The sequence below is a fragment of the Prionailurus viverrinus genome, chromosome A1 (genome assembly GCF_022837055.1).
Source record: "Prionailurus viverrinus isolate Anna chromosome A1, UM_Priviv_1.0, whole genome shotgun sequence".
Lineage (NCBI taxonomy): Eukaryota > Metazoa > Chordata > Mammalia > Carnivora > Felidae > Prionailurus > Prionailurus viverrinus.
This window is the reverse complement of record NC_062561.1, coordinates 94,211,265-94,236,616: the sequence shown is the minus strand read 5'-3', so window position 1 is coordinate 94,236,616 and position 25,352 is coordinate 94,211,265. Positions and strand designations below refer to the sequence as shown.

At 45.8% G+C, this 25,352-nt stretch overlaps 1 protein-coding gene and 1 pseudogene across 1 annotated transcript in view; both read left to right on the top strand.

The window, feature by feature from the left end:
* Positions 1–203: 203 nt before the first annotated feature.
* LOC125175159 (E3 ubiquitin-protein ligase TRIM36-like) lies at positions 204–10,109 on the top strand (annotated as a pseudogene).
* Positions 10,110–10,990: 881 nt separating this feature from the next.
* TRIM36 (tripartite motif containing 36) overlaps positions 10,991–25,352 on the top strand; it is a 32,145-nt gene continuing 17,783 nt past the window's right edge. The window contains exons 1-3 of the mRNA XM_047875483.1: positions 10,991–11,306; positions 13,391–13,625; positions 22,215–22,540. Of these exons, the coding sequence (XP_047731439.1) occupies positions 11,280–11,306; positions 13,391–13,625; positions 22,215–22,540 (588 nt within the window). The 5' untranslated portion in view covers positions 10,991–11,279. The remainder of the gene's footprint in view (positions 11,307–13,390; positions 13,626–22,214; positions 22,541–25,352) is intronic.

The window sequence follows — 25,352 nt, the reverse complement described above, 5'->3', positions numbered from 1 at the left end:
CAGGACGCGGCCGCCCGGATCCCTCTCGGGCCTCGAGCCCACCCAACCCCGCTTTGGGCTTTTCCCCGAGCTTGCTGGCTTTGCCTCGTTAACCGCATCCTGGAGCGGCGCTTGGCAAAACTCAGACTAAAAAGAGAGGGTGGGGGGAGAACAAATTCGATGCACCCCTCCGGGTCCTCCAGAGTTTGTGAAGGGTCGTAACCATGACCGAGTCGGGGGAGATAAGTGAGTTTGGCTACATCATGGAATTGCTAGCCAGAGGCAAGGTAAGTGCTGGGGCGCGCGGTGTCGCGGCCTGGGCCCCCACCCCGGCCACTACCTGGCCTGTCACTGTGGGCGTCCCGGTCCCTTCCAGCGCCCGCGGAGGGCGGGGGCCGGAACCCCGGGTCCGCGCTCCCAGCCAGGGCGTCCCAGCAGCTGCAGAATGCAAAGTAGCCGCCTTTTCTTTATCGCGCCGCATCTCTGAAATGAGCCAAGGGGACTTAGCCAGCTGGGCGACGGCGGGGGCTCCTGGGACGGCGAGGGGCGCGAGCTCAGCTCTGGGAGATGGAAAGGAGGGCGGGGCGTTGGCCTTCGGGGGCGCTCCTCGACGCCCCCAGGACTGCCCAGTCGTGGTGACTTCGAGTAGGTGACCTCGAGCGTCCAGGCGCGCAGCGCGGAGCGGAGCGGAGGGTCGGACCAGCGGGTGAACAGTCGGGAGGCGGGATCGGGTTCAGCGCGCAGTGCGACCGTGAGGCGGGTAAAAGGCAGAACCCCAGTTCGCAGGCCCTTGGCGTTGTCAGCCCTCTTTCCAGGTCCGTAGCCGCTGTCCGAGGCCGAGAACATTTCAAGCAGTCTGCTTTTGCAGGGGAGGCTGAGGGGGATGCCAAGGAGCCGGATTTCAGGCAGGCACCTGTCCGGGAGCCCGTTCGAAACCCGGGCTGGCGCCGTCGGTGTTGCCTCGCGACCACGCCCTCGGCCGGCCCCGGTGGCGCCGAGCCTAGGCAGAAAGCTTGGCGGCAGGCTGGCCTCCGCGCTGCAGCCGAGAAACTGCCCAGAGAGGCACCTGAGTGCTTTGTCGGCCGGCGGTGTCGGGAAATGCAAAGCTGAGCCAGGCGCGCTCAGCCGGGAGTCGCAGCAGGAGAGAGCGAGAAACGGCGCCTGCCTTTGCCCTCTGCACCTGGAGTTTCGATAGGTGCTGGCATGAGGGAGAGAAGGACTTCCTGCGCGCAGTCTTCAGAAAGGAGGATGATCCCGCAGCCCTGCTGTGAGCATCTGAAACTTCGGGCTCACACCTCACCAGCCCCAACTGCGCCAGGTTTTAGCTTTCAGGGCAGGCAGTCCCAAGGCTCCCCGCCGGCGCGGGTCCCCGCACTCCCAGATGAAAGCGTCCCGGGGGAACCGCCCGCCTCCCGGGATTCTCTCTTCCGTTTTGCAAACACGGACTACACTCATCTGAAATAGAATGCTGGTTAACATCTCCAAGATAGAAGCTGTGCTTCGGGCCGCCCCCCGCCCCCCACCGTTGCCACCCGGGGCCCAGAAGTACACGTGGAGGACCCGCTTTCCACTTTTCTTTCTACCCTGAGCTCTAGCCTGCACCTGGAAGGGGCCTCCGGCGCGTGCGTGGGAACACCCGGGCCACCACATCCAAGCTTCTGTCGCCCAAGAAGCTTCAACCTTGGCCACCCGCTGGGCCTAGGGTGCGTACCACAGCCGGCTCCACCCTTTGGAGGGCCCACCCTGGGAGGAAAGGAGAGGGCCGGAAAGAAGGAAGCGTCGCTTGGAAGGAGGAGACTTGCAGCCAGGGGGTCAGAACCTGGCTTTCTTAAGCGCACCGCAGGATCCAGGCTGTCCATGATCTCTGGGGGCTGGGGGTGCGGAGGAAACAGGATGCCTTTTGCTGATTGCAAAATAAATGGACCGCTCTTGATGGGGAGGAGTGGGGTGATTGAGAGGTGAGTTCTTCAGAGGGAATCAGAATTGTATTCATTGGCTAATACTTTCCTTCAGTACAGGCCCAGACTTGCAGTTCTGAGAGAATAGCTCTGGGGCGGGCCCCAGGGATCTGCGTGTCGACACCCCAGGTGATTATGAAGCAGACCGTTGAACTTCCCATAAACACCAAATGGGCAACTAAGGCAGCACCATTAGTGAACCCTTAACACTTACAATAAAACCAAAACCAAACCGCTCAGAGTGAGCCACGTGTTCACACTGTTCTTTCTGAAATGAAACGGGGAGAGCAGAAGAACCTGGCTTCATCCACGGGGTCTGCATCGCTCAGTAGCCACTCACTCGCTCGCTAGGCCGACCCTCTACACCAGGCTTCCCGCCAAGCACCTCCAGCAAGCACACGAGCAGCGTTCTCCACCGACTTCCAAGGTTAGAGGCGTGGGTGTCTCTCTGAAAACCTCTGAGGTTGGGAAGCAGGCTCTTGCTGTAAGAACTCAGGACAGTTCCGCCCTGGGCCTTTTTTTTTTTTTTTTTTTTTTTGATGGGGTGGGGGTGGGGGATTAGGAGCAGCCTCCTACCCATTTCCCCTCAAGCTTATTCTCTGCCCACTCTCCTCATACTTCCCGCCCCCACTTACGTGTGTGATTTCACAGGATCGGGACACTGAATACCTCTGCGAGCATGAGCCAATGAATAGCAGACCGTTGAGATTCACTTGCTTTCTTTTCCTTTGGGAAGTTAGACCCCACTTTGGAGTTCAGACTTATAGTGTAAAGGATACTATGAAATGGCGCTGATGACACCAAGTCTCCCGAGTTAAAGGAGAGCAGAGGCCCATTATCTTCCTGCCCCCTTCCCTCCCCTCCCCATCACTCTCCTCCACTGCCCTCCCCACCACGCTTCCCTTCCCTTCCTTTCCTTCAAAGTTGAGACCAACAGCTTGACCGTCATCCTAATTGCTTTTGCTTTTCTCTGATGGCTTTACAGCTTTACGACATTAATACGCTTGTTCGCGTGTAACAGACTTTACACAAAGTTTTACAGAGTAAAAAAAATGGCACTTCACTCCCACCTCCAAAACCCTGCCCCCCTCCTCCTGGGAGCTGCAGTGTCTTGTGTGTCTCTTAACAATTAAATTAGCTTATTGTGTGTTCTCTGAATGTGGGGGGGGGGGGGGGGGGTGGGGGGGGTGGGCGGTGAGGCCACATTCATCTGAGGGTAACCTAAAACCTGCATCACAAACTTGATCAACCTATTTTGATCAGCTTATTTCACTCTCTTGTGATGATGACTTTAATATTTAATGGACACAGGATTCTCTACCATTGTGGTCTTTCTGCTCAGCAAACCATGACCTGGAAGTATAGTTGATGCCTGTGATAATTCTCAGGAGGCTTAAAAATCAATGTACATGGTCCACCTTATATTTCACTCTTAGAGACATTTGTGCCACTTCTGGGAGATGCTTTTTGGGCTTTTGTTTGTTTGTTTTTGTCTCTTTTGTATCTCATCCCTTTGGACTAAAACAGACCTTTCCAAATCTGTGGTCCATGTCCAGGAATACTCAAAGCAGTATTTTCAAAACTTTTGGGCTCTAGAAGGGTTTGGCTCATTAATTTTTTTTTATCATCCTCATTCACCTTTTCCCTTCACACCATCACACACTCTGGAACCATAAAATGAAGATTTGATGACAGTGGAAGAATTGTCCATACAAATGGAAGAATTTATATTTAAGGGTATATTTATATTTAGGGTACCTCTTTATATTTAGACAATTTAACACATTTATATTTACGTATAAATAGTCAGAAAGTACTATTTGGTTTTTGTTTTTTTAAAGTTTATTCATTTTTGAGATTTGAGAGAGGCAGAGCATGAGCAGGGGAGGGGCAGAGAGAGAGAGGGAGAACAGAATCTGAAGCAGGCTCCAGTCTCTGAGCTGTCAGCACAGAGCCCAACGTGGGCATGGGGTTCAAACTCAGGAACCGCGAGATCATGACCTCAGCCAAAGTTGGACGCTTAACCAACTGAGCCATCCAGGCACCCCTAGAAAATGCTACTGGTTTTTCCCATAGTTCAATAGTTCCTGTTCAGACACCTCCAAGGAGTATAATAGTTTGAGCAGAATAAAAGCAGCTTTGGAAAGCTTACTATTTAACTTTGATAGAGAAACAGGCGATGATTCCATTATCTGGTGAATTATTACTTTTAATTTTGAACATCTCTGAAGCATAAAAACTACAAGAACTTTCATAAGCACAAAATTTACCGTGAAACAAGAAGATACTTGTATTCAGAAAGAATTAGGTTTAGAAAATCCTCAAATCTAGACTAATGGAAAGTCTTAAAACCTCTCCAGGGACCAAAACAAAAATAACACCAAATGATCTGTTTCAGAAGGCTCAATAGGTACTTGCTCACACAACCAAAATCTAAACTGGGTGATAATGCTAAGGTTGGGTCCACTGCAAAGTATTCTTTAAAATATTTTTTTATATCCTGGGATAGGGTGAAATGTGTGCGTTGTGGGGGGTAGGAAAGGCAAACAGAAAATTCAGACTTTAGCAATATATTTGCAAAGTAGCCAATTTCACAAATATAATTTTCCTCTGTTTTTTTTTTTTACTTTGTTCAATAGATAATTTGAAAAAAAAAGGATCTTAAACTATTTAGTCATATAATGCTTAAATTGTATTTTTTTGTGCAACTGTGAATATACATGTTGTATATTTATCTGTGGGCAGTGCAATAGGGATGCTGGAGGGAGACTCAAATTTGAATCTCAAGGTTCTTTGGTATCTGGTCATGTGACCTTGAGGGTATTAATCTCTGGTTGAAGGTGGAGAGCCCTGTCCTGTCTGAAGGGAATCATACCTATTCACAGTGTTATTGCCAGGATTAAATGAGTATTTTACAGAAAGTTCCTAATACTGTTCTTGGCACACAGTAGGCTGTTAAGTGAAAGTTATTACCTCTAGCTGCCATGACAGCAGAGTTTGGTTTTGAGACACCTTTATCCAAACTGTGATTACTAACAAGTGGAGATGGGGAGTTGCCAGCCAGGTAAAATACAGGATATAGAATCACATTTGAGTTGCTGATAAACAACAAATAATTGGTTTAAAAATTTTTTTAAACGTTTATTTTTGAGAGATAGAGTACACAAGTGGGGGAGGGGCAGAGAGAGAGGGAGACACAGAATCCGAATCAGGCTCCAGGCTCCCAGCTGTCAGCACAGAGCCCTACATGTGGCTCGAACCCACAAACTGTGAAACCATGATCTGAGCCAAAGTCAGATGCTTAACCCACTGAGCCACCCAGGTGCTCCAACAAATGATTGTTTTAATAGAAGTAGGTCCCTTGCTGTTTATGGAGCATACTTACACTAAAAAAAAATTAATTATGTGTCTGAAATTCAAACTTATCTGGGTGCCCTGTGTTTTTGCTAAACCTAGCAACCCCAAGTGTAGGAATAACGTGTAGTCCAAGGGGACCTGCTAACAATGTCTAAATATTGTTGTTCACCTCAAGTTGGCCAAGGGGGACCAGCCAGTTCACTCCTGCCATTAATGGAAAAATGTCTGCCAGAGAGATGCTGTGTTTTTCTCATCAAATTTCAAATTACTGGGCTGGTGCTGTTTAGTAGGGAAGTGTCTGTTGGATTTTCTCTCAAACAGACAAAAGCTTAAAAGGGAGGGAAGATAAGGCTTACAAGACATCAAACACTCATGTACGAAATGAGAGTATGTAATCGTGTTAAACTGAGCGGAAAGATTGTAAGTGCCAAAGGAGTTCAGAGTCAGGAGCTGATCAATGAAAACGAGACCAAGGAGGGAGAAGGCTGTAGATCTGCAGCTTGAAAGATGAGGAGGAGTTGGCTGGGCAATGGACATCTGAACTTCCGGCCTCCCTGGCTCCTCTCCCCTGAGGTTGTTCCCATAGAAACACTTTCTGACAGGTAAGCTTGGCCTGTCACAGGCTTGGGTCAATGATTGATAACTGCCATTCATTGTCCTTTGCCTGTAACCTCTTGATGCCCACTGGCGTAGATAGTGCATGTGCCAATCTCCTGGGAAGCCCTGTGATTTACGTCATTGCTGTCTTGTTCCTAGGGACTCTTCATTTTGTACCCAGATTGTCCATTGACTAGGAGTCCCCAGTAAGGGGCAAGGTGGAGGAGGAGGTGGCGGTATCGCCTAGTTGCGACTTCTTGTTCAGCACATGTTAATGGAATGGCACCCTGGCTGTTTGATCTCAGACCAAACAGATTAAGAGCCAGTGGTGTTGCACAGCACTGACTGAAATATGCACCATGGTCATTAGGACCTGACTGTGCCAGGAACTTAATCTCCTGTTGGGTATTAGGAGTCGGTATGGAAAGAGACCAACCAGGTCAAGTGTAGTGGATAGCCTAAAAGGTAACAGGTTTACATTTTAAATGTCAGGTAACGAACACTTACTGAGCCTCTCTCCTTTACCAAACCTGAATGGTGGTGGTGGTGGTGGTGTGTGTGTGTGTGTGTGTGTGTTTGGGGAGTGGCAACTGCTGGTAGCTGAACTAGGGGAAAATTGACATCCTTCCCTGACCTTTTGGGCTTGATGAAATATATAGATGCAAGACAGCTCATGCCTCTGTGATAGAAGAGCCATTAAGCAACACCGGATGAGATAATGTACGCAAGAGTGCTGAAGGTCTGTGAACTTGGTGGAGGCGGTGATAGGTATGGAGTAGGCTTCCTTGTGTTGAACTTTGACCTGTATTTTATTTTAATTTTTTGGTGTTTATTTATTTTGAGAGAGAGAGAGTGGGAGGAGGGGCAGAGAGAGGGAGACAGAGAATCGCAAGCAGGCTCTGCGCCGTCTGTGCAGAGCTCAATGCGGGGCTCAGTCTCACCAACTGTGAGATCACGACCTGAGCCAAAGCCAAGAGTTGGTTGCTTAACCAACTGAGTCACCAGGCGCCCCTGACCTATATTTTGAAAGAAAGTATTGGAGAGGTGCCTGCGTGGCTCAGTCATTGAGAGCCTGACTCTTGGTTTTGGCTCAGGTCATGATCTCAGGGTTCGAGAGTTCAAGCCCCGCATTGGGCTCTGTGCTGAGTGGAGCTGCTTGGGATTCTATCTCAATCCTTCTCTCTCTGCCTCTCCTCCACTTGTGTTCTCTCTAAAAAATTAATTAATTTAAAAGATAAAGTACTGGAAAAGGAGGTGCTAGGATACTCCAAACTAGGAAGGGGTAGGTCCCCACAGGACGGTATGTGCAATGCAAATCAGGAGAATGATTAAAAAAACAAAACAATACAGATCACTCGTGTCCTTCCCACTTAAAAGCCTTCAAAAGCTTCCCAAAGTCTGCAGAAAAGACGCACGGCATTCAGGTATACTAGACTCCTTTTGTATTATTGCAAGTTTATCACCCCTCCTGTAACCCTTGTCCCCCAACACACAAACATTTAAATCCACTCGCATGCACATATACCCCTCCTGTTATGGTCCTACACTACGCTTCTCGGGGTCTAGGACCACAACTTTACACTGTCCCTGTGGCAAATGGAGCAATAAGGACAGAGAGACCTGAATGGAAAGTCATCTGTAAATACCTAATTGATAGGCTGTTTCTGTAATCTAGGCACTGGTAGCAGAGACTCAGGGTAGGCAGGGGAATTGGCTGTAAGGATGAGAAAGGACAGGGATCTGAGAAGAAATCAGAGGATTTGAAGCCTGACCAGAGGTAGAGGGGAAGGAGAGAGGAGGCTTTAAAAAAAAAAAAAAACAAACAAACAACAACAACAAAAAACCAACCAAACCCATAGAATTTTAACTTGAGGAACCGGGAGAGATCTTGGTATGTTCGATAAGTGGGAAGCTAGAATGTATGGGCCAAGGGGGGGTGGGTAGGGTGGGGTACAAATGACTAGAAAAGTGGGTAGAATGGTTTAGAACGGTGGTTTTCATATTTGGCTATCTTCCTACCAATACACCCCCTCCCCCCTTAAGCTTTTCAAAATTTATGGGTTAATGGTTTAAATGAATATGGATCAAAACCTCTATGGATTAATTATGTAAATTGCATTAAAAAGTTTCCAGAATTAGGGGCGCCTGGGTGGCTCAGTCGGTTGGGTGTCTGACTTCGGCTCAGGTCATGATCTCATAGCTCGTGGGTTTGAGCCCCAGGTCGGGCTCTGTACTGACAGCTCAGAGCCTGGAGCCTGCTTGGGATTCAGAGAGAGAGGGGGTCGGGGGGAGAGAGAATGAGCCAGGGAGGGGCAGAGAGAGCGAGGGAAACACGGAATCCGAAGCAGGCTCCAGGCTCTGAGCTGTCAGCACAGAGCCTGAAGCTGGATTTGAACCCACGAACTGTGAGATCATGATCTGATCAGAAGTCAGATGACTTCGACTGAGCCAGCAACTGAGGCACCCAGGCACCCCTGCTTTTTACTTTTGTAATACAATTTTTAGAAATCCTTCCTCATCAGTACGTTCATTTCAGCTGCTGCACAGTATTCTATGGTATGGTTGTACATCATGGATGATAGATAATATAGATATTTCTTTAAATAAGGTCCGAACAAGGACTTTGTACATGTTTTTGTGCACACATGCAAGTCTTTCAGTAGGAATTTTTTTTTAAGTTTATTTATTTTGAAAGAGACAGCGTGCACAAGCAGGTGAGGGGCAGAAAGAGAGGAGAGAATCCCAAGCAGAATCTGACTCTGGCTCGATGCCATCAAGCCTGAGACCATAACCTGAGCCGAAATCAAGAGTCCAAGAGATGGATGCTCAACCGACTGAGCCACCCAGGCGCCCCCAGTAGGACAATTCTTAAAGGTGGAATTGCTTAGTCAAAGTTATACGCATTTGACATTTTTGATAGGATGTGCAAAATTTCCCTTCCAATAAGCTGTACCAGTCTACAGCGTCACACACAAAAAGCTTGAATGTACCTACTTCCCCACATTCTTGCCAAGTGTATTAAGATTATATTTGAACTTTGGGGCACCTTGGTTGGCTCAGTCGGTTAAGCCCAACTTCAGTTCAGGTCATGATCTCCCAACCCTGGGTTCAAGCCCCACGACCGGCTCTGTGCTGACAGCTCAGAGCCTGGAGTCTGCTTAGGATTCTGTGTCTCCGTCTCTCTCTCTGCCCCTCCCCTGCTCGTGCTCTCTGTCAATAAATAAATAAATAAATAAATAAATAAAAATAAACATTAAAAATTTTTTTTAAAAGATTATATTTGAACTTTGAGAATCAGGTGGAAAATGCTATGTCATTGAAGTCTGATTTGCATAATGGAGAGCTTTCAAATTTATTTGTGGCCAAATATTGTCTATACAAGTTTAATCTTTAGCTCATGTTAATGAAGTCTTTTCATCTCTTTTACTCAGTTAACTAGTTCGTTTTGGACCAAAGGGCTATTCAAGTGGGCTGATGTGAGGTTACAGCCGGAGGAGAATAATTTAACGCAAAGAACAGTATTAAAAACAAACACTGATTTATGCTTTTTAATGGCTGAGTCTTTAAAAAGTATATGGGGACATGGTGTGGTACATGATGTAGGTAACCAAATTACGCGGGCATTTGTTATTTTCCTCATTTCCCTCCTGATTAGGACGCTTCACAACCTGGGGGAACGAAGCAGTCTCAACTCAAGCACGCGGGGCCACAGAGAGGGCATTAATCCGGATCAGACTAGTCCAGGCATTGCTTGGCAAGGCGTTCATCCTCTCTACACCTCCTCATCTGTAAACTGAGGGTTTTCCACTAAAGACAACTGCTCTAGCCCCTTGCTGTTCTTAAGTCTACACTGCCACCCCAGTATTTAATCGCCGGGTTGGAGAAGAGGCTACCACTGCTGACCGTGCTGTGGGAAGACGGCGGAACTTTTCACACGGAGAGACTTCTCCCAAATAGAAAAAACGTGGGAAGCATTTCAAAACCTAAACGGGATTCCTCTGCTGCAGCTCCGAGGTCCCTTCACCCAGCTGTTTAGGGCGCCCGTTTTCCCTGTCTCTACGTAAGGATGGAAATAGCCGGCTGGGAAGGCAGTGGCGTGATCCAGTAACACGGCTTCCAACCACCCCAGGTTAACCCGTTTTCGGTTCGCCGTGAAACGAGACAGAAGAAACGCGCTGGAGAGCCGTGGAAGGTGAAACCCGCGCTGCTGGTCCCTGAGCAGGCGAGGCGCCGCGAGGGTGCGCAGGTGCCGGAGCCGCCCCGGACCCGCGGCGCCCCGCGTCCCCAAGGGGGAGCCGCAGGGCGGCTGCCGGGGCGGGGAGGGGCGCTCCCGCGTCGCCGGCTCTGGACCCCTACCCCACGCAACTTGGCGACAACGTGATGTGCGTGCCAGCGCCGCGCCCAGGGGTGCCAAAGCAGAAGGAGAATAGGAGTGATTCGTGACCAGTTAGGGGATGTGAAGTTCACCCGACGAATTGGGCCGGAAGAGAAGGAGGAAGAGCCGGGCGGGGACTGGGACCCGCTAGGGGAACCCCCGGCCCGGGAAGGGGTGGGACGGGCGGGTCTCGCTCCGGTCGTCTCCCCGGGCGCTCTGTTCTGCGGCGCTCGGTGCTATGGCACCGGGAAGGCGGCCCGGACCCGCCCTCGCCCCCGCCGGCCGTCCAGAGTCGGGAAACGGGGCTTGTAGGTGATGCCTCACATCGCGCTTCACCAAAGCGCAGGGAAAGCAAAATGAAGGGCAGAGGGGCGGTGCCCGGCCAGCAGCCAGATCTGCAGTCCGCGGATACTCTGCCGACCGCTCCACCCCGGCCCCGCCCCGGCCCCGCCCTCCGCCTCCCTAGCCCCCTCACTTCCGCCCCTCCGAGGCTTCCTACAGCGTCTGGCCGCGTAGGCGGCGGCCGCCCGGGAAGGGGCGAGCGGCCGAGGGGGCGGGGCCCAGGCGGTGGCGACGGCGGAGGGAGCCCGGACCTCGGCGCGCGCCGCACTCCCGCCCCGCCGCCGCCCGCGGCCCCGCCCCCTTTGTGCGGTGGGCGCTGTTGCCCGGGCGACGGCGCCGCCCCGCCCCGGTCCCGCCCCTCGGCGGCGTCCGCGCCCGGGTCTCCGCGCGGCCGCCAGCCCAGCCGCAGTCTGCAGGAGCCGCCACCGCAGCCGGCCGCGGGGCGGGATTCCGGGGCCGTCGCAGGGAGCGCAGCTCGGCTCTCCGCGCGTGTGCTTTCGCCCGCCCCGCTCCTCGCCGCGTCGGTCCGCTGGCCGGGTCCGGCCGACCAGCTCGCCCTCTGGCTCCGAACCCAGGCTTCCCGGCCGCCGCAGGGACCCGCCCACCAGACCCTGCCGGGGCCGCCTGCCTGTTTGGACCCTGCCGTTGATGACACCTGGCAGAAGGCTACTATGGAAGGGGATGGTTCCGAAACGCTGGTGAGTGGGCGACAGGGGCCGCCACCTCACGCTTCCCTGGCGGCTCGCCGGGACCCCCGGGTCTCTCTCCTCCGCCCTGAGCCAGAGGGAGCCTCGCCTCACGAGGAGCGAGGGCGGGCGTGTGGTGGCCCCGCTTCCTCTTCGCCTTCCGCGCCCCGGGTTCCGCAATCCGGGGCGCCCCCTTTCTACGCCTCGGAGGGTCGGATCCCGGGTCTCCTGGGCCCGCGAGGGGGCGCCGCTCGGGTGCGGCGATCGCCCACCTGAGCACCTCGGGCAATCCCGGAGGGGCTCTTTAATGGGGTCCAGGCTGTAGACTTCATTCGCCTCCGGGAGTCGGGTGCCCGTCGCGGCGCGGGGCGCATGCCCCACCCGTGTCGGGCCGTCCTTTGTCCCGGAGCGTCGCGGAGCCGGCGCCCGGACCCCCGCGGGCGCGGCCCACCCGGCTCGCGGTCGCGGCGCGCGGAGAGCTCCTCCCCGGCTTCGCCAGCTTGCGCGGGGGGGGCGGGCTTGCCCTGGCAGCTGTCGGGGTGCAAAGTGTTTTTGTCTGAAAGGGTCGGATCGGCAGTTCTTTCCAACTTGTTAGTTTCCGGTCGAACCCCCAGTGATTTTCAGACAGCTTCATTGTGGGAGCCGCCACATCCCATTTCTCTTAATCAGGGTGTTTTCCCTCGGTGGATGTAAAAACGGAAAACTCATTTTTTTCTTTTGGATAAGAACTGTCTTGTATCTGTCGTGGGTAAAAAGCTTACGTACCGCTTTATGGACCAGGAAGATGGAAATGATTTTAGATCTTCCAGCGGGAGGTAAACCTCCCATCAAATGAAAGCCTATTTTGGACACTCAGAATAATCCCCTTTGAATCTATTTTGGACGCTCAGTTGGGTGTCACGTTCTTGGTGAAATGACATAGGACGTGAATATTCTATTTTCTTTGCCATGAAGTGTGGCTGTCTTCCAAATTTGAAAAAATCGTGACATGATGTGGGCTTTTATTAAATATTTATTGAATGATGCAGCAAGAAACACTTCAAAGACCCATCCACGGTGATAAAGGCGTTTCAGTGTGGTGCTGTTGTCACGGACTGTTAAAGCACTCACTGTCACTTTAGGGGGAATACGTTTTTATTTAGTTAAACTAAATGAATTAACTCGATGTTGACGTTCTGTGTGTTTCCAGTAGTTGAAATGATTGCACGAGGTCTAGGAGTACTTTCAGATTTGACTGTAAAATGGCAGGGAGGCTGAATATAGATTCATAGCACCTGCAGTTTGGGAGGGTGTGTGTGTGTGTGTGTGTGTGTGTGTGTGTGTGTGTGTGTGCGCGCGCGCGCGCGCATGTGCGTGCGCGCGCAGGAACTACATATGAAAGGTTGCGAAAACTGGTATGAGGTCATCTAACCTTTGAGACTCCGTGTTTCTCGTGGAAAATAATGCACGCCTGTAGTATGGAGAGCATTTAAATAATGGTGCTTTGTAGTGCTCCCCACCTTTTCAATATTCATAAAGTGCTTTTAAGAGAACCACTTCGATACCCATCGCCAGGAGATGAAGCATTTTAGCTACATTATAGTTGCAGCCTATGAAAATTGGTCACATTTAATGTAGAAAATTGCTGATGGTACAGCTCGTAAATAGATTTCAAGGAAGCTTCCACGAATATACTGGCGAACCCAGCTTTTGCCGGCTCCTGTTATTTGCCACAGAGTTAGTGTGCCCAGGAGGAACATGGTTTCATTCTCAGTATGCCATGTTCTTCCCTTTTAGTGTAGTGATCTACTTGTAGGATTTCTCAGATGTCCTAAATCAGTGAATTCATGATGATTTGAGTAACTTCATAACAGATGAAATTTTATGGGCCCCTCATATTTTGTGCTGATTTTTCTCATACTTCAGTTTTAACCATGTCAAGTGTCCCTTCTGTTCTAGGAGGTGGGGGGTGAGGGTTGATGGTACAGAATTCCGTTGCCAAAAAGGGACTTCAGATTAAACACCTGAATTCTTAATTCTTTTGGAAGGGTGAACACACATGTTTAATGGGGTCCAGGCACTTATTTTGATTTCTGATTTCTTTTCCTCAACTCCAGGTTACCATTAAGAATATCGAAAGAGAGCTCATTTGCCCCGCATGCAAGGAGCTTTTTACCCATCCGTTGATTCTCCCTTGTCAACACAGTATCTGTCATAAGTGTGTAAAAGAACTCTTGCTGACACTCGACGATTCCTTCAACGATGTGGGATCGGACAACTCCAATCAGAGCAGTCCTCGACTCCGGCTCCCCTCTCCTAGCATGGACAAAATTGACAGAATTAGCAGACCAGGTACGTGCCAGAAGCTTGGGGTCTGGGAGTTTCCGCTGTGTCTGTGGAAGGGAAGTTACTGTTGCCACTTTGAGGGTTGATCTTTCCAGGTGAATTAATTAAAATTAGTTGTAAAGGAACCGTTCCCTCTTTGAAAATGTCAAAATGAACTCCTCACTGTCCTGGTACACACTAAAAGTCGGGGATTGAACACCAGCTTTGTGTTAGACCCCTCATTAACTGTATTTAGGGGATGTTCTGACCCTTATACAAGGGATGGAGTAATGGACCACAGAAGTACTTACTAGGGAAACATCTGTCTCTGGTAATATGTAAATAAATATGCCGATTAAAGGATGAGACTCCACAGTGACTACTCCTAAGAGACTTTTTAGATGCGTTATTTGGTATCGTTTTGTTCTACCTGAGGATTCTGTTTTCTTCAGCCATTTTTAATCCATGTTTTAGAAGAAGAATTTTGAATATCAACTAAATAGTGACGGAACTCTGTCGTAATGACAGAAGTAGATCTAGATGTGTGGCACATCTGTCTATACAGCCAGAGCCCTTATTATGCAGCCAGAGTGTAAATTGTTTCCCTTTGGGATGGTGTTGCTTTCTTCTGGACATCCATTGCAGGATTAAGGTAGATCAAAACTAACTTGAAATCATTGGGAACAGGGCCACTGAGAATTTCAGGGCCAAAATCAGCAGTGAGGAAAGACCAAGGGGAGGCAGAGCTTTGGGTAGAAATACCGCAGTGTCACGTTAGGTTCGCCCTTTGTTTGGAGGAGAGTCCTTGAGTGGCTCTGGGCACCAGACTGTTGGACTTCGAGGTTTTAGTTTTGATCCTTTAGGCCACTGTGTTTATTTCTCCCTCTTACAGTGTAGGAATAATTTTTTAATCTTATGTGTTAAAAAAAACATATCGGAAGAGAGTCTCCTCCTCCTTACTTGCATTTAGCAAATGCTGTCCCTTTTGGTCCACACCGTGATGGGGAATCTCTTAGAGCAATGTTGGTGTCCTTGTGCTCCATCAGACACTGGATAAGTGGGGATTTGTTCTAAGAGTCGTATTAGGCTGTTTTAAAAACATGTATTTTATTTTAAATGGTAATCACGAATTCCTCGGAAGATTATTTTGCACACATAAAAAAATTAGAAGCCTATATAAAAAGAGGAGCATGAAGTAGGTGGGGATGTAGGGAGTATGAGGTCAGAGAGGGTCCTGCCTATTGTGAAGTCATCACTTGTATGTTTCCCTCCCTGCTAGGAGCTAGCTGTCACACAGAGGAGGGAGGAGAGACATTTCAATAGCTTGAAATCCTCTACCAGATAAAATGGAGATATTCTGTTGGTAGATCCTCCCTGGCTAATTAGGGATCCCTTTCTGACCAAGAGAAATTCACTTTTTGTATATTAATATATAGCAGGTATTTATTAAATATTAGTACTTAACATTCAGAGGAATTTTAGTCACGTACTAATATTTCTGTAATTAGATTGAGCTTATGTACATATTTTACGAAATCCTGTATCTGTTGCGGGTTTTTAATCTTAGTACTTGGTTGGTTTTTATATATGATTCATATGGAGAATGAATGAAATACAGATGAAGTATGTGTCTAGCAAGATGAGATATGGCTGTTTTTTAAGAGCTCATCTGACAGTACTTGGTGGATGTTTAATAAATACTTGTGGAGTGGTTGTTGAATGTTGTGGGATTTCTACAAAGCATGCCATAGTGGCTTTTATTCTGTAATAGTGGTGTTTTTGTCCAGAACAAGAGATCCATTCCATCATACTTGATGGTGTCCAGATGAGAAATAGACTTAGTGACATGTTCCTCCCTCTTTAGGAAGAACTTACAGTTTGGATCATGTCCCAAGGGGGGGAAGCGAGAAAACTCTTCTGGGAGGAGCAATTACAGGAAGTCAGAGTATTTAACTTGGAGAGGGGGAGAGCGCAGGATATGATGGTGGTCTTGCGGAAGAGAACAGTAAGCTGGGGATCTTCACACAGAGGTTCCCGGTCAGTGAATGGTGAAAGAGGAATGCAGATTTCAGCTCGGTGCGTAAGAAAACACACCCCACAGGCTTTCCCAAAATGAGATTGTCAGATCCCTGTCACTGGAAGAGATCAGATTTAGATGCTGCAGGGCCCAGTAAACACATTAGCGAGGCAGGCCCCCGGCATAATAAATACAGGAACGCCTTTCATCTTACTTGATATGGAGATAGACGAGATTTCATTTTCCCGTTAACTCAGCTACCATAGGAAAACCAGCAGCCTAGGTATCAGCAGCCAGCTGTCTTCCAGGCCTCCCCTGTTAGAGACAGTGGCGCATGGTTCCGGACCTTAGACTAGAATGGACGCCTTGTCTAATGGGGCAGTAGCCACTTGGCACTAGTGGGTTTGGGGGTGCCAGACATTCCCCCTCCCCCCGCACAAGAGCCTGATGGTGGGTTTGACATGTGATCTTTTACATGTGGGTAGTTAATTCAAATCATTTAAAAACCATGCCAACTCAACAGGATAGGGCAGCCAAAACACATCTTTGACTGTGACCCATCCAGTGTTTGGGCCATCAGTATTTGGAGTCTTTTTTATTTTTTTATTTTTTTATTTTTAATGTTTATTTATTATTGAGAGAGAGAGAGAGAGAGAGAGAGCACGCATGGGTGGGGGAGGGGCAGAGAGAGAGGGAAACAGAATCCAAAGCAGACTCCAGGCTCTGAGCCATCAGCACAGAGCCCAACGTGGGGCTCAAACTCATGAACCATGAGATCATGACCTCAGCCGAAGCCGGATGCTTAACCGACTGAGCCACCCAGGTGCCCTGGAGTCTTTATTTTAAACACTGGTTGTGTGACCACCATTTGACCCCCTGTAGAGGGGATTTCTGCCTTGGGTGCTGGGTCGAGCCCCTTGTACATGAGCAGCCAGTACAGAGAACTTCTGCATTTCATTCATTCGCTCAACAAATACTTAATTTACCTGCTGGTTGCCAGACATGGCCCAATGCTGGAGAGGCATGAACAAGATAGATCCACCGCTCCTTTTTAAGAAGCATATAGTCCAGCATTGTACAGAGTCTTCATGTACACATGGAGAACACAGTCCTCCATCAAGAAGAGCGTACAGAGCAAATTAACAAATACAGATGAAGAACTCAGGGTGGGGAGGCTCCAAGTATAGTAGTCACTTCTCAAATGAATGCAGATTTTAGGATTGTCCTCCTTTTCATGATACCAGTTTTAAATTAATAGAAGTTACTGTATCACACTTATAATGCTACCCTCCATTTATGGGGCCTTTGGCTCTAATTTCTCTTCAGAGAGATTGAAAGAGAAATTTATAGGAAAGTAATGCACCCCCCCCCTTCCCTTCTGGCAGATATTTAAAAAGGTTTTCATCATTTGGACATACTCGGGGAGGAAATCCTATTCTGAGCAATTGGTGTGGGAGGAGCAGATTTCTAAAAATTGGTTTTGTTCTTGGTTTGCCAAAGGGATTAATTAGACCAGTACTGTCCTGTATAGTAGCCATAAGCCACATGTGGCTATTGAGCACTTGAAATGTGCCAGCTGGAACTGAGATTGCTGGAAGTATAAAATATACTCTGAATGTCACACACTTAGAATGAAAAAAGATATAAAGTGTCTCTAATGATTTTTATCTCTGTTTGCATTTTGATGGGATAGTATTTTGGATATATTGGGTGAAATAAATAGCATGTATGATTAAAATTAATTTCACTTGTTTCTTTTTAATCTGGCCACTAGAACATTTAAAATGGCATATGTGGCTGATGCTTTTGGGCTCACATATCCCTTTTGGATATTGTTGCATTGGAGATTGGACAGATTTTTAAAAGGGTGCCCTGAAAGGAGAGTAAGGTTTGTGTGTATAACACAGTAACACATCCAGTGATGTAAAAATAGCCATTTTACTCTACATTTTGGGTCACACGGATGCAAGGCTTTTCCTGCATTTTGTATTTCCTTTTGTCAGGAGGATAAAATCCACTTTAACAATGTTTATATGCAGTGTTGATAATACATCGGTTAAAAAAAAAAATCAAACAAAAGATGCTTGATATTGCTGTGTATTTTCAACAGTTACCAGAAATATGATTGCTTAAAAACGCAAATCTATAAGATAAAGTTTAGGCCTCTTAAGTGTTGCACCAACAATGATTTAATTCTGGGCTCCAGGATCAGCCTGATGAATGTTTTTACAATGATGGTTTCATAAATACCACGTGTGCCAAGGAGAAACACATTTTCTTAGTGTTAATTCAATAATTGTGTTATGTGCAGGACACAGTTGCTGCTTTATCTTTTGTTAACAAGTTGTGAATCTTCTCTTTGAAATTAAATCCTAAATCCAGCTTTCTGTTCATTGTTCACAGCATCACAACGGAGATCTTTGGGGTGGAGAGGTAGAAAATGCTTTTATTGCTTGTGTGGCCGCAGGCAGTATAGTGTTAGATTTAAATTGAGTAACCGTGTATACGTAAAGTTGTTAAACATCAGTGGTCAAGTGTTCAAAATTCTGTAGAACGTGAACACATTTGGGCTGAGTGACTTAAAGGTCAACAGGACTAAATTTCCACGCGAGGTCTGGTGTTTTTAAAGGGAGCACTGATGATTAGCGCTTCCGTTTTGTCAATCCGCTTGACAAGATACTTTTGAAGAAAATGACATACTCTTGCAGATCACCTTAAAAATCATTTACGTGTAGTTTGGTTAGTGGAACAAAGCTTGTATTCACGGCCATGTTGCTACTGTGAAGATCTTAAATCAGCCAGTGCCTTTTGTATTTAAAAATTTGCTTAAAGGTATCGGTAATTTTTTTTGGACTTAATTATATAGGCTTAGCTTGTTTTATGCCTGTGGTGCCTTTCCTTTATTAATGTTTCAAAGTGTTTGAGTTTTAACATTGAGGTCTTACCCACTTGTGGGTAAATAACATAACCTGCTTTTTTAAGCTTTCCAAAGTATCTGACTCCGAATGAAAGACAGGCCAACCTACCTTATTAAAACACACGTGTTTTTATTCCAGTTGACCTTTAAAGTAAAATTGGCTACTTTTCTTATAGAATGCTGGTGATACCATATATCTTATTGGAGAAAATAAACATCTGGAATGTTATCCCTTTTCTGTCTTCCTTACCTTCCTGTCTGCATGCCTCCATTTACAGACCTTCTCGTTACTTCTAAAAGCCACATGTAATCCTTTCTCTTACAGGCTTTAGTGAGTCCCCGAGAATTTTAAGCATTTTGAGATTTAGTAAATAGGAGGAAAGGTAGGAGCAGTTTGTTTAAAAAAAGTTCACTGCTTACTTCCTGTTTTTTACCCAGGCAGCCATTGAGAAAAAGATTTCTGCAGGTCGAAAGTGTCCAGAATACTCAAAGGGTAATGGTAACGCCTGGCCGTCAGATTGGTTACAATGTGCTACAAGAAACATTAAGGTGGCAGTACCATCTGTCAGCCCATTTTCAAGCATAGAAGTCCAGCGGGATAGTGGGAGGTGGTCCACTACCTGGCTAGCAGGTAACAGTGGGGAAGTTGTCTGTAGCCAGAATATGGGACAGGATGCAGCTCGCAGAGGTTTTGAACCTGTCATGAAATCGACTCGGTTTTGAAATACTTCATTTTCTCTTTGATGTTTAAATGAGAAATCATAGTGACCAAAAGCTGATTTTGGGGGAAGATTTGCTCTAAATCAATTTGAAGACGTTTTTTTGGAGTCTTCATTTTAAAACTGTGTCATGATTCATACTCATTTAATATGTTTTTGAAATAAAGGTATACGGGGAAAAGAATGGATTCTGCAAAGTGACAATGTTCACATAATCCTGAACGATTGGCCCCATAAATACAGTTCGACATATATAATTGCATTGCTTGGCCTGCATTGCTTTCTTACCTTTCAAAGCCATCATTACTTTTTCTTTTTCATTAAGTCATGCTATTGAGGAGTATTATCCAATGGAACATTCTAAGTTCAAGGGAATGTTTGTTTGACCCAGCTCTGTACAGTATGGGAGCCAGCAGTCACATGTGGCTCTTGAGAATTTGAGATGTGGCTAGTGCAGCCGAGGAACTGAATTTTTTTTTTTAGTATTTTTTTGAGAGAGAGGGGGAGGGAGGGAGTGGGGGAGGGGCAGAGAGAGAGGGAGACACAGAATCCAAAGCAGGCTCCAGGCTCTTAGCTGTCAGCACAGAGCCTGATAGGGGCTCGAACTGCAAGATCATGACCTGAGCTGAAGGCAGACACTTAACCGACTGAGCCACCCAGGTGCCCTAGAAACTGAATCTTTGATTTAAATTTAAATAGTGATATTTGGCTAAATTATTACTATGGTAGACAGCACAGTTCTAGAGAGGAAAAAGTTGACTCTATTACATTTTATTCTTAGTTCCCCTGTCTTGATTTTTTTTTTCCACTAGATTTACTTCCCAGAATATCTTTAGATGTGTTCTGTTTCTTTGTTGCCCTGAACATATGTTCTATTGTTTGTTTTTGAAAACAGTGGTAGAAGTCCATGACAGATGAAATAAAAGATAAATGTCTTCGCATTTGCCAAAAAATATGAGCATTTTTTAAAGATCTGTTAGGAAAACAGCTAAGATTTATTGATTTAATATTTTGCCTGATTTATGAAAATTAGTGTGATGCTTGATACCTTATTTTTGTTAAAAGTTAAAAGAGGTTTACAGAAAAGGGACACAACATCTTTTTTGAAATTTCTGAACTTGAAGACCACAATCTGGGTGTCACCAGTATACAGGTTAAAGCATGACTTTGTTGTCGTGATTTAATTTGGTTTGATCCTGTCACTTAAACTGATAGCAACCTTCAATTCATAAAACCAGTGATAAATAACCCATTTTTGTTAAACATTGTCTGTTGGGATTCTCCATTTTAATTTCTGTCACCTGGTTCACATGTGGAAGCATGCAGTTAAATGTGACTTTCCATTACTTTCAACTTGACCACTGCACTAGATCACTTCCAAAATTATGTGGCTTGTTTTGTTTCACTGACTGAGATTTTTCATTGGCATGTGTCTTAAAAGTGGCTTTGCTGCTTATTTCGTTCTGTGCCTGCTGTGTTGTGAAATATCTCGCTTGGACTGTGTTGCATGTTTTGAGAATTATTAGAATATACTTTAAATAGACTTTTCAAACTGTTATGGGGAAACTTTTTTTTTTTTTTTGGTATGTGGTTTTTTTGTATGTTTAGAAATGTAAAGGTTAAAATATCCTTAAAAGAAGATAATACAAGTATTCTGCATGTTTGTTAAGTAAGTAGTTTTTGGGACCCAGTGCACTCTTAGCATGTTGTAAAGTCACTTCCAGTGGAGAATAAATATGCCAAGACATTATTAATGTAGCTGTAGAAAGACCTTTTCTAAATGGGATCTACTGAGTTGCACCATTCATTTTCCATACTGGATACACGGCAGAGTGAAGGAAGGCTGTAGGTTAAGGAGTTTGTGTTTATATTTAGGTGATTTTGTGGGCAATCAAGACTACATACTCTAAGGGTAGATTTATAAATGAGAGCGGGGAATTAATGGCATGCATACACCTGTGTTAAAGAGACAACCCCTGGATTCTCGTGAACCTGTGGGTAAGGACGGTCGTGTCTTGGTTTCTTGATTTGTTAAAATCCAGATAATATTGAACCAAAGCATGCTATTTAAGGTCATTCAGTGTATTATGTATAGATTGGAAAGTTATTTGTAATACTTTTTGGGTAGCTTTTGGCTTAACGAGTTAAGTAATTTTAATGATTCTTTTTTTCAGGTCATAAGAAGATTCTAAATGGTTGGTCTCTCTTAAAGTCACTAGATTCTAGGTCTATGGATGGGCTTTTCACTCTTTTATAGATTGCACTCCATTAACTAATGATTTTGCCTACCCAGATAAAACAATACTACCGTGGGAAACTCTCTTTTGCTGTGGTTCTTAACCATTTTGTGGTTATGTATGTCTGAGAATCTGATCATAGCTATGGATTGTTGAACCAGAAAATAAGCATAGGTATATTGATGCAAAATCTTGCGTACAATTTCGAAGAGTTTGCCAAACAATTTGGATCCTTCTGGAGCCTATCCATGGAGCACTGGTTAGGGACTCTTGTTCATTTATGTCTGAACTCATTTCCTAGTCATCAGCCAAGGCTGTCTTCATTTAAATGAAAACGAAATTACTTTGGAGGTGACATATAAAAGTCATTATGTATAATTATATGATTTCGAAAAAATCCTGACCCCGTGTAGTATTGTATTACATGTTTTTTCCTTATATCTGTTTGATTTGATGTGGTTTTGTGTGGGGTTTACTATAGAGGGTTTTCCTTTCTGCTTTGATTTAATACCTATTTAACAATTTGGGCTTGTCTTTTGCATACCAAGGAAAAACAAGCGTGAAGCATTTTCAGAATACAGACCAATTCAAGCGGAGCCACTTTGAGTATTAGTTTGGGAGTGGGTATATATTTGTAGATTTCTCTTTCCAAAATCTCTCTTCTTTTGTCTTCATTCTGTTGGTTTTCCTACTGCCGTAACTAAACAAGGACTTCCAATTACACAGGCTGGAAGCGCAGCTCCCTGACCCCTAGGACCACCACTTTTCCTTGCCCTGGCTGTGAGCATGATGTGGATCTTGGAGAACGAGGAATCAATGGTCTGTTTCGCAATTTCACTTTGGAGACCATTGTCGAGAGGTACCGGCAGGCAGCCAGGGCAGCCACGGCCATCATGTGTGACCTCTGCAAACCCCCACCGCAGGAGTCCACAAAAAGTTGCATGGACTGTAGCGCGAGCTATTGCAATGAGTGCTTCAAAATTTACCACCCGTGGGGTACCGTGAAAGCTCAGCATGAGTACGTGGGCCCAACCACGAATTTCAGGCCCAAGGTAAGAGAAGTTCTGATTTAGTTAGAATATCAGTATTACAAAAGGAATTATTACAAGACTAGAACTTGACAGGAAGGGACGCCTGGGTGGCTCAGTCAATTCAGTGTCCAACTCTTGATGTCATGATCTCATGGTTCTTGAGTTTGAGCCCCGTGTCAGGCTCTGCAATGACAGTGCAGAGCCTGCTTGGGATTTTCTCTCTCTCTCCGCCCCTACCCTGCTTTCTCTCTGTCAAAATAAATAAACATTAAAAAAAAAAAAAAGAACTTGACAGCAAGAATGGAAATAACTTGAAAAGCCTGTATGGGGGGTGGGTGCAGGGCACCTGGCTGGCTCAGTCAGTGGAGCGTGTGACTCCTGATCTCGGGATCTAGAGTTCAAGCGATGCGTTGGGCATAGAGCTTATTTAAAAATAAATCCGTAGGTAAAATGGATGGTACATGCACATAGAAATGTGTATGTTAAAATGAGAACATAAAAAAAAAAAAAGCCTGTACCAGAAACCAAGGCCTGGTGTTTGGAGTTAATTTAGTCTGTTGTTAAACATCCCCGCAGCCTAAAGGCAATATTCTGGTTCACCGGGTTACAACAGTGTAATGCAGCACAATGCACGAAGGTGAAGGTTCTTAACGAAAGCTCTGCAAATAGGGGAAAGGTTGAGTTCTCTCCAAGATTGAAATGATTATCAAGTTAAAAAGCTTTTGTGCTTTAATGTGTTAGGGTCACAGTTGTGTAAAAGATTTTGATTGGGAAACATTTTTTTTTGACATTTTTAGTTAGCTACAGTTGTGCTCTAAGTAAGTAAGAGTAAGTACAGCCTAATATTTTGAAGCTTGTGGTATAATGTTAATGTAATATCTGAAGTGGAAGTCATATTTCTTAACCTTTCTGGGTAATTTCTATGGTCATGCTCAAAAGAACTTTATGCATTGTTGTTTGCCCTGCTTTGTGACTGACAAGAAGAATGTTTGGATAGCTTCACTAATACTGCTTTCTGATTTATGCAGATTTAGAAAAACTAGTTGATTCTTTTGGTTAAAGTTCTTATTCATTACAACTTAGTAACTTGTGTATGAAAATTTATTTGCATTCTTGAGCCCAAAACTTTTCTCTTTAATTTGTAATAAAAAAATGGAAAAAAAAATCCCCAAAGTTATCTTGAAACTATGAGCTGAGTATTTGTTGTATCATTTTTTTTTAAATGTTTATTTATTTTTGAGAGAGAGTGTGTGTGCACGAGCAGGAAACAGAGGATCCCAAGCGGGCTCTGCTGACAGCAGAAAGCCTGATGCAGGGCTTGAACCCACGAACCAGGAGATCATGACCTGAGCTGAAGTCAGACTAGCTTAACTGACTGAGCCAGCCGGGTGCCCCCATCATTTGTTTTGTTTTGTTTTGTTTTAGAGACAGAAAGGTGGGGGCGCAGAGAGAGAGGGAGGGAGGGAGGGAATGGGGGAGGGGTAGAGAGAGAGGAAGGTGGGGGTGCACAGAATCCAAAGCAGGTTCCAGGCTCCAAGCTGTCAGCACAATGCCAGACGCAGGGCTCGAGCTCATGAACCATGAGATCATGACCTAGCCAAAGTCCGATGCTTAACTGACCAAACCACCTAGGTGCTCCCATCATTTTTTTTTTTTTTTTTAAAGTAAGTTCTACACCTAGTGTGGGGCTTGAACTCAGGACTCCCAAGATCCTAAGTCACGTGCTCTACTGACTGAGCTAGCCGGGCACCCCGTCTTACATCCTATTAAGTGCAGGGCTGGTAGATTAAAACAACAGTCTGTGCTTGTATGCTTTTTAAACTTCTGTGCTTGTTTTTCAAACTATGTCATTGTGGCAATAGATTTATCAAATGATTTTTAACCCCCTGTTATGTTCTTTATCTCATTTTAAGTGCTCCAGGTTGTATACTTTTAGAAAAATTCATGCCTTCAGGGATGCCTGGCGACTCAATTGGTGGAGCACACGACTCTGGATCTTGGGGTCATGAGTTCAAGCCCTACAGTGGGCATGGAGCCTACTTAAAAAATTATATATGTACACATATACACATATGCATGCCATAAGCTTTGTGTTTTAATTAAACACAGATTAATTAAGTTGATTAATACTGTTCCATTATGAAAGAACCTGATTATTAAAGGAATTCTATTAGGTTTGGGTTTTTATGACTTACAAACTCATGAAATCTTGAGTAACATTTTCAGAGTATTGCAGACTTAATTCTGTTTACAAATATAATGAAAGGTTGGTAAGAAAGAAGCTGGAGATATAGGGGTAAGTTATATTGAGGAAGAACTATTTCCCTTCAAGTCATTAGTGTTCCTCAATATAGCGAAATTTTACAAATTTTACAAAAATTTTACGAAGGTAAAGTATTTGCCAGTAACTTTGAGTTCTTGTCATCATTCCTTGCAGAAAGCCAAATTTTATAACTTATCTTAAAGGTGATGGCTTTTGGGGGGCCTGGCTGGCTCAGACAGTAGAGCGTGCGACTCTTGATCTTGGGGTTGTAGGTTCGAGCCCTACATTGGGATTACTTAAGAAACATATTTAGGGGCGCCTGGGTGGCTCAGTCGGTTAAGCATCCGACTTCAGCTCAGGTCATGATCTCACGGTTCGTGGGTTCAAGCCCTGTGTTGGGCTCTGTGCTGACAGCTCAGAGCCTGGAGCCTGCTTCGGATTCTGTGTCTCCCTCTCTCTGACCCTCCCCCGTTCATGCTTGGTCTCTCTCTGTCCCAAAAATAAATAAACGTTAAAAAAAAAAAATATTTAAAAGATACAAATAATAAATGTAATGGCTCTGAAAAGTAA